We start from the raw sequence: 12,679 nt of genomic DNA, 5'->3' as shown, positions 1-12,679 counted from the left end.
AAATGTTTCATTCTCAAAGATTAAAAAAACAAAATGTAATGGTTTGATGCTGTTCTTTGGGCTAGAATATTAGATCAGATTAAAACAGAATGTAATTCTATTGTATTTCCTCACGTCCATCACTTTTGATCAGCCTGTAGTTGTGTCATCACCTCATATTATTCACTTTTGTGAATAAGACTACTTATGAAAATTGACACATTTTCCATATTCCCCAAATAAGTTATTTTATATTTATTTAATAAAAACCTACTATTTTTTGAAAAATGACAATCAAACTGAAATCTGAGGGCTGATGTTTAAGAAGTTAATTTTAATGGAAATCTAGTCTAACAGTAAAAATCCACTGGACAGGACAGACATTCCCGAGGCCACCGCTGCTCTTACTTCGGCTCTTCCATCAGCCGTCCGTGTGACCTTAGGCAAGACATGACCTCAACACTCATCCAATTAACTCTTGAGAAAGCTATGCTTTTAAACTTGTAATTTTACCAATTAAGTCTCAGGATGATAGGAATAGCCTATAAATAGTATTTTTTTGCCTATCATATGGTAAATAAATTAAAAATCGCAACCACTATTAATAATGCTGGGGAATAGGGCCCACTCAGGAACTACTGCTGCTGGTTGGATAGAATATAAATCTAGGAACAATTTCTTACTACGGTTGTTCCTCAACATCAGTGGGGATTGTTTCCAGGACCCCACCATGGATACCAAAATCCGCAGATGCTCAAGTCCCTACAGCCGGGCCTCCATATCCACCAATTCGGAACACACAGATATGGAGGGAAATGTTCATGACTTATGACCCAGTAATTCCACATCTAGGGACTTATCCTATAAAAAAAACTTGGTAACACAAGAATAACTTAGCTACAAGGATGTTCATGTAAGTATTGTTTATAATCACAACTTTATGAACTGGAAATAATCTATATGCCCAGCAATACAGGAATATTTAAACAAATCACAGTATCTCCACAAAATGAAAAATTTTACAATCATTGCCAGAATTACAAAAGTCTATTTAATGACAAAGAAAGAGACCTACAATATTATTAAAAGCAAAAAGCACATTATAAAGTATACAACATAACTTCATTTTCTAATAAAAATGGAAGTCTACACAAAACAAAAATATGCAAAAGACATGTATCAAATTATATTTTTAATACGTATCAAAAAAAGATATATTTAAAAATAGATATATCAAAAATATTAACAGTGGTTAATTCTGGAGGTATGTTATGGGTTATGTTTATTTTCTTTTTGCTCATCAGTATGTTCTAAATTATCTACAACATAATGCAATAACTTTAGTAATTTAAAAAGTTCTCACAGGTGAAACTGTTTCAGTTCTGTTGGCTATATTAACAATTTACTTTGTCATCTACATATTAGCCAACTTCTTTTTTTGTCACTGGACTTGATAGAAAATATGGTATACAATTATATAAGTATTCTAAATTTTCATAAAACTACTTCACAATTGTAAGTTTTCAATCACACAATTATACCAATGTTAATTTTTTGGTTTTAATAATTGTACCACTGTTATGCAAGATGTTAATATTAAGAAGCTGGGTAAAAAGTATTTGAGAAGTCTTTGTATTATTTTTGCAACTTTCCTATAAGCTTAAAATTATTTCAAAATAAAAAGTTTTTAAAAATCACACTTTCAACCTATGCTAAAATATAAAATTGCAAAATTTATAAATGCCTCACACAGTTATCTACTATATTATAACCAAAGCTAACCAGCTCACAACAGCAGAACTTTAACTTCAAAACTAACATATGAAAAATGTTAAGACTAAGTTAAATTACTTGTCATTAAAACCACTTTCATAAACTGATAAATGCACATACTAGAACGCTAAAATGTATCTGCCATATATAATAAAAAGTAGAGCATTTCCTGCAAATCAAAACCAGAATGAGCTATAACCTCACACCTGTCAGAATGGCTACCATCAAAAGTCAAGAAACAGGACTTCCCTGGTGGCGCAGTGGTTAAGAATCCGCCTGACAATGCAGGGGACACGTGTTCGAGTCCTGGTCCGGGAAGATCCCACTTGCTGTGGAGCAACTAAACCCGTGTGCCACAACTACTGAGCCCACGTGCCACAAATACTGAAGCCCACGTGCCTAGAGCCCGTGCTCCACAACAAGAGAAGCCACCACAATGAGAAGCCCGCACACCGCAACGAAGAGTAGCCCCCGCTCGCCACAACTAGAGAAAGCCCGTGTGCAGCAACGAAGACCCAACGCAGCCATAAATAAATAAATAAATAAATAAAGTCAAGAAATAGCAAGTGCTGGCAAGGATCTATAGAAAAGGGAACCCTCACGCACTACTGATGGGACTGTAAACTGGTGCAGCCACTATGGAAAACAGGGTGTTCCTCAAAAAATTAAAAACAGAACTACCATATAAGCCAGCAATTCCACTCCTGGGTATTTACCTGAAGAAAAAGAAAACACTAATTCAAAAAGATACATGCACCCCAATGTTCATAGCAGTTCATAGCAGCATTACTTACAATAGCCAAGATACATAAGCAACCTAAGTGTCCAACAATAGACAAACGGATAAAGAAGATGTGGTATATATATACACAATGGGATATTACTCAGCCATATAAAGAATGAAATCTCGCCATTTGCAACAACATGGATGAACCCAGAGGGCATCATGCTAAGTGAAATAAGTCACACAGAGAAAGACAAATACCGCATGATCTCACTCGTATGTGTAATCTGAAAAACAAATGAACTAGCAAAACAAAACAGAAACAGACTCAGAGATACAGAGAACAAACAGGTGGCTGCCAGAGGGGAGAACGCTGGAGTAGGGGGCCAAAAAGGTGAAAGGGATTAAGAGGTACAAACTTCCAGTTAGAAAATAAATAAGTCATGGGGATGTAACATAGAGTGCAAGGAATATGGTCAATAATATTGTAATAACTTTGTATAAGGACAGATGGTTACTAGACTTAATTTGGTGATCATTTCATAATGTATGTAAATGTTGAATCACTATGTAGTTCACCTGAAACTAACAAAATATTGTATGTCAACTATATTTCAATGAAAATAAAATAAACAGATAAAATCGGCTCTGAAAAACTGAGCTTACAAAATATTGTATGTCAACTATATTTCAATGAAAACAAAATAAAATAGATAGATAAAATAGGCTTTGAAGAACTGAGCTTTTCTTCAAATGTTATAAGGGAAATATCACAGGATCAATTGTGCTCTACTTATGGGTTATTACCATTTGAAAAAGATCTACTCCTAGTCATGTACAGGGTTAGACATATTATTACACAGACTGTGTTACTTTATCTCCGTTTTACAGATAAAGGAACAAGAAGTTCAATCTACAAGGTAGGTTAGGTGAGTTGCCCAGGGTCACAGGGCTAACAAAAGGTAGTCAAGTTTCCACAGACTTAGAGAAAGAACTTATGGTTACCAGGGGGGAAGGACTAGGGGAAGGGATAGTTTGGGAGTATGGGATAGACATGTACACACTGATATAATTAAAATGGATAACCTTTGGCTATTCGGGTTCTTTTGTGTTTCCATACAAATTGTAAAATTCTTTGTTCTAATTCTGCGAAGAATGCCATTGGTAGTTTGACAGGGATTGCATTGAATCCGTAGATTGCTTTGGGTCATTTTCACAATACTGATTCTTCCAATCCAAGAATATGGTATACTTTTCCATCTGTTTATGTCATCTTTGATTTCTTTCATCAGTGTTTTATAGTTTTCTGAGTACAAGTCTTTTGCCTCCTTAAGTAGGTTTATTCCTAGGTATTTTATTCTTTTTGTTGCAATGGTAAATGGGATTGTTTCCTTAATTTCTCTTTCTGATTTTTCGTTGTTAGTATATAGGAATGCCAGAGATTTCTGTGCATGCATTTTGTATCCTGCAACCTTACCAAATTCACTGATTAGTTCTAGTAGTTTTCTGGTGGCATCTTTAGGATTTTTTATGTATAGCATCATGTCATCTGCAAACAGTGACAGTTTTTTACTTCTTCTTTTCCAATTTGTATTCCTTTTCTTTCTTTTTCTTCTCTGAGTGCCGTGGCTAGGACTTCCAAAACTATGTTGAATAAGAGTGGCAAGAGTGGACATCCTTGTCTTGTTCCTGATCTTAGTGGAAATGCTTTCAGTTTTTCACCATTGAGCATGATGTTTACTGTGGGTTTGCCATATATGGCCTTTATTATGTTGAGGTAGCTTCCCTCTATGCCCATTTTCTGGAGAGTTTTTATCATAAATGGGTGTTGAATTTTGTCAAAAGCTTTTCCTGCATCTATTGAGATGATCGTATGGTTTTTATTCCTTAATTTGTTAATATGGTGTATCATATTGATTGATTTGCATAAACTGAAGAATCCTTGCACTCCTGGGATAAATTCCACTTGATCATGGTGTATGATCCTTTTAATATGTTGTTGGATTCTGTTTGCTAGCATTTTGTTCAGGATTTTTGCATCTATGTTCATCAGTGATATTGGTCTATAATTTTCTTTTTTTGTGATATCTTTTTCTGGTTTTGGTATCAGGGTGATGGTGGCTTCGTATAGCCAAAGCAATCTTGAGAAAGAAAAATGGAGCTGGAGGAATCAGGCTCCCTGACTTCAAACTATACTACAAAGCTACAGTAATCAAGACAGTATGGTACTGGCACAAAAACAGAAATATAGATCAATGGAACAGGATAGAAAGCCCAGAGATGAACACATGCACGTATGGTCACCTAATTTACGACAAAGGAGGCAAGACCATACAATGGAGAAAAGACAGCCTCTTCAATAAGTGGTGCTGGGAAAACTGGACAGCTACATGTAAAAGAATGAAATTAGAATACTACCTAACACCATACACAAAAATAAACTCCAAATGGGTTAAAGACCTAAATGTAAGACCGGATACTATAAAACTCTTAGAGGAAAATACAGGAAAAACACTCTTTGACATAAACCACAGCAAGATCTTTTTTTGACCCACCTCCTAGAGTAATGAAAAAACAAAAATAAACAAATGGGACCTAATTAAAAGCTTTTGCACAGCAAAGGAAACCATAAACAGGATGAAAAGACAACCCTCAGAATGGGAGAAAATATTTGCAAATGAAACAACGGACAAAGGATTAGTCTCCAAACTATACAAACAGCTCATGAAGCTCAATATCAAAAGAGCAAACAACCCAATTAAGAAATGGGCAGAAGACCTAAATAGACATTTCACCAAAGAAGACATACAGATGGCCAAAAGGCACATGAAAAGATGCCCAACATCACTAACTATTAGAGAAATGCAAATCAAAACTACAATGAGGTATCACCTCACACCGGTCAGAATGGCCCTTAACAAAAAATCTAGAAACCATAAATGCTGGAGAGGGTGTGGAGAAAAGGGAACCCTCTTGCACTGTTGGTGGGAATGTAAATTGATACAGCCACTATGGAGAACAGTATGGAGGTTCCTTAAAAAACTAAAAATAGAACAACCATATGACCCAGCAATCCCACTACTGGGCATATACCCTGAGAAAACCATAATTCAAAAAGAGACATGTACCCCAATGTTCACCGCAGCACTATTTACAACAGCCAGGACATGAAAGCAACCTAAGTGTCCATCGACAGATGAATGGATAAAGAAGATGTGGCACATATATACAATGGAATACTACTCAGCCATAAAAAGAAATGAAATTGAGTTATTTGTAGTGAGGTGGATGAACCTAGAGTCTGTCATTCAGAGTGAAGTCAGTCAGGAAGAGAAAAACAAATACCGTATGTTAACGCATATATATGGAATTTTTTTAAAAAATGGTACTGATGAACCTAGTGGCAGGGCAGGAATAAAGACACAGACATAGAGAATGGACTTGAGGACACACCATTGGGGGAGGGAGAAGCTGGGGTGAAGCAAGAGTAGCATCAACATATATATACACTACCAAATGTAAAACAGATAGCTAGTGGGAAGCAGCAGCATAGCACAGGGAGATCAGCTGGGCGCTTTGCAATGACCTAGAGGGGTGGGATAGGGAGGGTGGGAGGGAGACACAAGAGGGAGGGCATATGGGGATATACGTATGCATATGGCTGATTCACTTTGTTGTACAACAGTAACTAACACAGCATTGTGAAGCAATTATACTCAAATAAAGATGTATAAAAAAAATAAATGGATAACCAACAAGGACCTACTGTATAGTGCAGGGTACTCTACTCAATGTTATATGGCAGCCTGGATGGGAGGGGAGTTTGGGGGAGAATGGATACACGTATATGTATGGCTGAGTCACTTTGCTGTCACCTGAAACTATCACAACATTGTTAATTGGCTATACTCCAATATAAAATAAAAAGTTTAACAAAATAAAATAAAATACTGGGGGGAAAAGAGAAGGTAGTCACGTTTCTAGTTCAAAGAATAAATGATCTCATCCAATTCCTGATAAGATCAGTAATCCAAAATAAGTTAGAAATGCTGTGTATAGCCAAATACTACAAAATTCATTCACTGCTTATACACAGATCAAGTCGGTGATGTTGCCCTCATGCACATGGCACACTGACCAAAATAACTTGTCACAGAGACTTTCTATCATACTTTTTAATTTACCATTCTCCTTTTTAATTCTAGGTTTTTAAAGACCTTATATAGGATATGAAGAGGCAGCTAAAATGTTGAATATAAAGACAGAGATTTACCAAGAGGTGGGAAGCAACATTAAATGAAAACTTGGTTCTATAAACACCATCCAGAGGATATGTAAGCACTTGATTTCAAGTTGAACACATCTTGATTTGAAACCCTACTCTTTAACTTACTAGTTGTATGATCTGGAGCAACTAAACTGACTTCCCTTGGAGAACCTAACAACACAGAGCTTGACCCATAGCTCTTATATACATATTAGAAAAATGCTAATTAGGAAACAAAACAAATAACCTTAACCTGATACAAGTTCTGCACTGGAAAACAGTGAACTAGTCAAATAACTATGTAGCCATAAACACATTTACATCATGTATGTATCAATCCTTACCTTGTGCAAATGCCGTACGTGATTTTCCAAAAAAATCTTAGTTTCTGTATAAAGTCTTTCTCCAAGGGGTTCAGGATAGGCCACACATAAAGCATAGATATCTCTAGTTAAATTGTTAAGGTTTTCATATTCATTGAAGATACTACTTTAAAACAAATGAGATTTAACTCAAGTCTGGCATTAAAAAATGAAAAATCCTTATTTCATTTTAGCAGTTTAGGATTATATAGATACATATACAGAATGAAAGACATTTACCCAACACGTTGGTGGTAGAAGGGAGGTGGGGAATCAACCTCACATGCTCTGACTCTTTACCTTGTATCCTCACCCCAAAAAGAGCAAGCAGCCCTCTTCACGTCATGTCATTGTCTGGGAGGCCTCAGTCAGACTTTCCTATGTTCCCTCCAAATTCTTTCGTTGTTTATTTTTAATTGTAATTAGTAACCAATAAAATATCTCCATGTATCCATGTATATATATTTGTTTGATTACTATTATGTTAAATATTTAAAATTTTATTTACATATTTAAAAAACAAACATGGTGAAGCAAAAATATCATCTAAATAGTGTAATATCACTGTGCCAGGTTTCTTTATAGAAAAAAAAGTTACAATAAGAAACTATTAAGTTATTTTAGGGATCGGGAGGGTGGGAGGGAGACACAAGAGGGAGGAGATATGGGGATATATGTGTATAGCTGATTCACTTTGTTATAAAGCAGAAACTAACATACCATTGTAAAGCAATTATACTCCAATAAAGATGTTAAAAAAAAAAAAAGAAAGTATTAAGTTATTTTAAATCAACTTAGATATCATAACGAACCTTTATAGACTGGAAGATTAAATAAAATAGTACAGATATAAGAACTATTTTTCAGCAATAACATAAAAAATATTCACCTATATTACAAAGAAAGTAGAGACTTGAATATACACTACCTAAGAAAGAAAAATTTTTTAATTTATCTGGACACAAATTCTATAGAGAACTGACATGGTTTGGTGGAGGGGAGAGGGAACAAGGCATCAATGGAGAAGGAGCTTCAAAGTAAGGTATCACATGAGCTCCCGGATCAGCCTGGGGTCCCTCTAGGTTTCAGCTAAAAATGCCTTTAAAAAAAAAAGTCCTAGTTCATGACATAATTTAAATCTTAACTGATCACAAACCTGTCCTAGTAAAACTAGATGTAAAAGGGTTGTCAGAATTAGGTGTTCTAGAAGCCAGGACAGCAGTTAACTTCAGTGACTGGGGAACAGAGGTCCCTGGTTGGTAGGAGCACTCGATTTACTGGGTACACAGGTGTGCTCACTTTGTGAGAATTCACCTCTACATTCACCAGTCAGTATGTATATCATACTTAAATTTAAATTATATTTAATTTTTTTTAATTCCCTGGCAGTCCAGTGGTTAAGACTCGGAGTTTTCACTGCCGTGGGCCTGGGTTCAATCCCTGGTCAGGGAACTAAGATCCCACAAGCCACACAGCACTGCCAAAAAAAAAAAAGAAAAAACAAAATTTTTTTAAATGACTAAATTTGGCCAGGCTCTAGATCAACAATCAGAAGTGTGATACATGTATTATCTTTAAGTTCTGAATACCTACTTCCAGAAATGCCATCCAACATGATGATGATATTTGCTCCTCTTATCTTCCCTTAAGCCATATACACACCTTTCTAGAATACACAACTTACTTGATACTGAAAAATCAGCAATTCAGTATCATAATTTCAACATGATATGCTAATTATGTGCTCAAATGTTTTACATCAACAAAGTTAATGTCTCAATATAGCCACTGCATGTATATGTAAACAAAAATGACCAGCAAAATTCACCTAATAGGGCTTCCCTTCTCTCTGCTGAGGGAAAGGGATCTGTGCCAGGTAGGAATCCAGGGAGACGTTCCCATTTCACTCCACATACAGGACTTATATACTGTCTGACGCTTCCTCAGTGAGAATGTCCTCATGTATTGTTTTTAATGGAGTCCACCTTAATAAATATTTTAAATGAATATTTTAACTCAGCATAGTTTTGAGTCTCACCGCATAATTTCACTCAACCGCCTAAAAGATATACCTAAATATGTTCTTTTTCTTTAACCTGTTCAAATACCCAAGCACTCTGGAAATGGTTAGGCCTTGGGAAGGGCACCCAAGAGGAGCACTTTTCAACCCTCTAGCATTCAATTATGATTTGGTTATAGACAAGATACTTTAAAAGACCAAAAATGGGAAATAATGTAGGTGGTCAGATTTAGATTTAAACACTCTCTTCTCCAAGTCATCTTTTCTGGGAGCCGGAATAGAAAGATACCTGTATGGACGAACTTTCCACTTACAAATTCTCAAAATCAGAAACACAATGTGTTCAGGAGCAAGAGCTCTGAACTGTGTTACAACCAAAAGACAGTGCTGGTCAGCAGCAAAATTACTTATTTTAGTTCATTTTCTCCATTAAAAGATGCTTCCTATGCTTGGGCTTAATTTTTAGTTTTAACACTATTAACTCTACTGCATAGTGGGTCAAAAACAATGTTTTGCAATGGGAATAAAAGGAAAGATTACCTTAAAATTGAAAATGGTAAAATAATGATCAAAAAAGAACTGACAAAACAAAATAAAACTATAAAAAATGAAAAATTTTATTGACATTTCTTAAGAGAAAAAATTAAAATGTGACATGTAAAAAATGCAGTATCTATAAAATCATCAATTAGCAAGCAAGGATAAAAAAAATGACTGATTAAATAAAAGAACTCTGACTTAATTTAGAAGAAGGGAGTGAAACTGTTACTGATGCACCAACCAGGGATGACTACAGATACAACCTTTTCCAATCCACACAATCTAAGAAAGACTGATGGGCTGCTAAGTGTAGATGCCAAGGTTACTAAGAGGTCCTCCTTCTAACACTTGTGAAGATCATCAAGGATGGAGATTTCCCACCTCAACATTTTTCAATGCAGTCAAAATTGTTCTATGTTTGAAAAAGACTCCTCATAGAATATGTATTTGAAGTAAGGACAATAGTTTTAGAGCCAGGTTTTCCTATCTGGGAGAATTACATTCAGGGAAGCAATCTTAAATAACCCCTCACTGAGTAACTATGGACTTATACATAAAACCATTTATTCACTAGAATCTATCTTGTCCTTAAGTAGGAGACCGTCTATATTACACTGCTGGGGTTCGGGAATTGTCCTAACAGCTACCAAAAGGCAGAAAACCATGAATACAAGTACACTTGTCCCTCAGTATCCACAGAGGATTGGTTCCAGTACCCCCTGTGGATACCAAAACCCGAGGATGCTCAACCCCCTTACAGTCAGCCCTCCACATCCGTGGTTACAGGACCGACAGTATACTTGTTGAAAAAAATCTGAGTATGGGCAGACCTGTGCAGTTCAAACCTGTGTTGTTCAAGGGTCAACTGTAAACCAAAAGAACCAAAGAACTCCAACCCAGGGAAGCAAATAGTAAATGTACATCTACACCTAGCCTCTATCATATCATAAGCATTTGATATACCTCTTAAAGGGTAAGTCCCAAACGACCCTAGACTGCACCTAAGCTGTCACAGAGCTTCTGTTATAGAGCATCATTATTACTTGTGTTAGGCAGAATTCTAAAAGTGGCCTCTCAAGACCTCCCTCGCTAACCCCTGGGACTGTGAATATAAGAAAGCACACCCAGTTACTTTACATGGCAAGGGGACTTGGCAGCTGCAGTTATGATTACTAATCAGTTGGCTCTAAAACAGGAAGATTATCCTGGACTTTCCTGATGGGCCTAATCTGATCGCATGAGCCCTTCAAAGGCAGATCCCTACCAGCCCCTGCCCCCTGCACCAGCTGCAGAAGGGGAAAGGCTTGACACGCCGCTGCTGGCTGTGAAGATGGAAGGGGTCACATGCAACAACTGAAGAGTGACCATAAGTCAATGAGAGCAGCTCCCAGCCAAAAGTCAAGTAGGAAAACAGGACCTCAGTCCTATAGCTGCAAGGAATTGAATTCTGCCAAATAACAGGAATGAGCTTAGAAGTGGACCCTGAGCTCTAGGTGAGAACACAGCCAGCCAACCCCGATTTCAGCCTTGTGAGATCCTGCGGAGGGAACCTAGTCACACCATGGACTGTGACCTACAGAACTGGGAGATAATAAAAGAGTGAAACACTAAATTTAAGCCACTACATTTGTAGTAATTTGTTATGCATCAAAAGAAAACACTGATGTCTTCTATTTACATTACCTATCAACCAGAATGCCTTGCCTACGTAACTGGACCCAGTACATTTATGAAGGATGAGGATTAAGAGCCCTCTTATCAACACAATAAGAGAACTAGCTAAATATTAATGCTACTTCTTTCATCTGTACAGTATGCTTCATGGCATTCAGTTGACAGTAGCTCTTCACTCACCAAATATTTGCTAGGTGTCTATATGTACCAGATACTGGGAATACAGCAGTGAACAGGACAGGTATCTGTGCCCTTACAGAGGTTATATTTAGTAAAAATGTTGTAGACAGGGGTTCACTAAGTTCCATACTTACACATGTTAAACACTCTGGCTGGCAGACCAGGCTTCTTTGATACCCACTTCAAGGGTGTAAGGAGACTTGAGCATTTTTATCCCAGCATCTAGCCTACAATATCAGGAAGTCATCTTAACCCTCTTGGGCCACTATATTCTCAACTGTAAAATGGGCTAATAATATATATTTTACAAGGTCGTCCGTAACAAATTAATCACATGCATTATATGTCGAAAGACAAAATTATGACACAAAAGAATGTACACAGTATGATTCCATTTATACAAAGTTCAAAACATAATTAACCAATATTGTTTAAGGCTGTATATTTAAGCCATTATGCTGTTCTTTAAAAAACAAGAGAATAATATGATAGTAGTTACCTCCAAGGGAAAGGAGCAGGCTTGTGAACTGAGAGGGGCAGCTGGTGGGGGAAGGTTGGTGGATGCCAGCAGTGTTCTAGTTCTTAACCTGTGTGGTGATAATGCAGGTGTCTGCCTTATAATTATTTGCTCAACTCTACATGTATATCTTACTTACGTATGTATTATATTTCATACACCTCAAAAAATGCTTTGTAAAAGATCAAGTACTAATATATGGTGGTGAACAATTTGTAGGGAGGGCTTTTTTCCAGTTTCAAAATATTAAAGATTTATAGCCTCTAAAATTTCTACCTAAATCTGAGTATCAGATGTCAACCTTATATTCTAGGGTAAAATAAGAGGGAAAAGGAGGGAATCTGGCTTTAGAACAATTAGGAACATTATTTTACATAATAAATAAATTCATAATAAAATGCTACTTTTTTCACAATAAAATTTAAAATGATATTCCATTCCTTTATTTTTCATAATAAAATTTAAAATGATATTCCACTCCTCAGTTTACTGTTTTTGTAGATACTTTTTATTTCAGGGGAGGAGGAGAAAACTCATGATCAGATCAAGAGTAACTGAACCATCTTAGATGGATCAAACAATAAACATCTTAGAAATATCAGTAACTGAAGGGGCACTTTCAAAGGAAGTCAGCTATCTCAAA

The 12,679-nt window shown here is 36.3% G+C and overlaps 1 protein-coding gene across 6 annotated transcripts in view; it reads right to left on the bottom strand.

The window, feature by feature from the left end:
• CUL2 (cullin 2) overlaps positions 1-12,679 on the bottom strand; it is an 82,296-nt gene that overhangs the window by 50,126 nt on the left and 19,491 nt on the right. For all 6 annotated transcript variants that reach the window (XM_082449725.1, XM_082449724.1, XM_082449720.1 and 3 more), the window contains one exon: positions 7,088-7,190. In XM_082449725.1, coding sequence (XP_082305851.1) covers positions 7,088-7,190 — 103 coding nt within the window. The remainder of the gene's footprint in view (positions 1-7,087; positions 7,191-12,679) is intronic.

Source organism: Balaenoptera physalus (assembly GCF_965194825.1).
Source record: "Balaenoptera physalus genome assembly, chromosome: 2".
Classification (NCBI taxonomy): Eukaryota; Metazoa; Chordata; class Mammalia; order Artiodactyla; family Balaenopteridae; genus Balaenoptera; species Balaenoptera physalus.
Note: the sequence above shows the minus strand (reverse complement) of the source record. Positions and strands in the feature narration are given on the sequence as shown.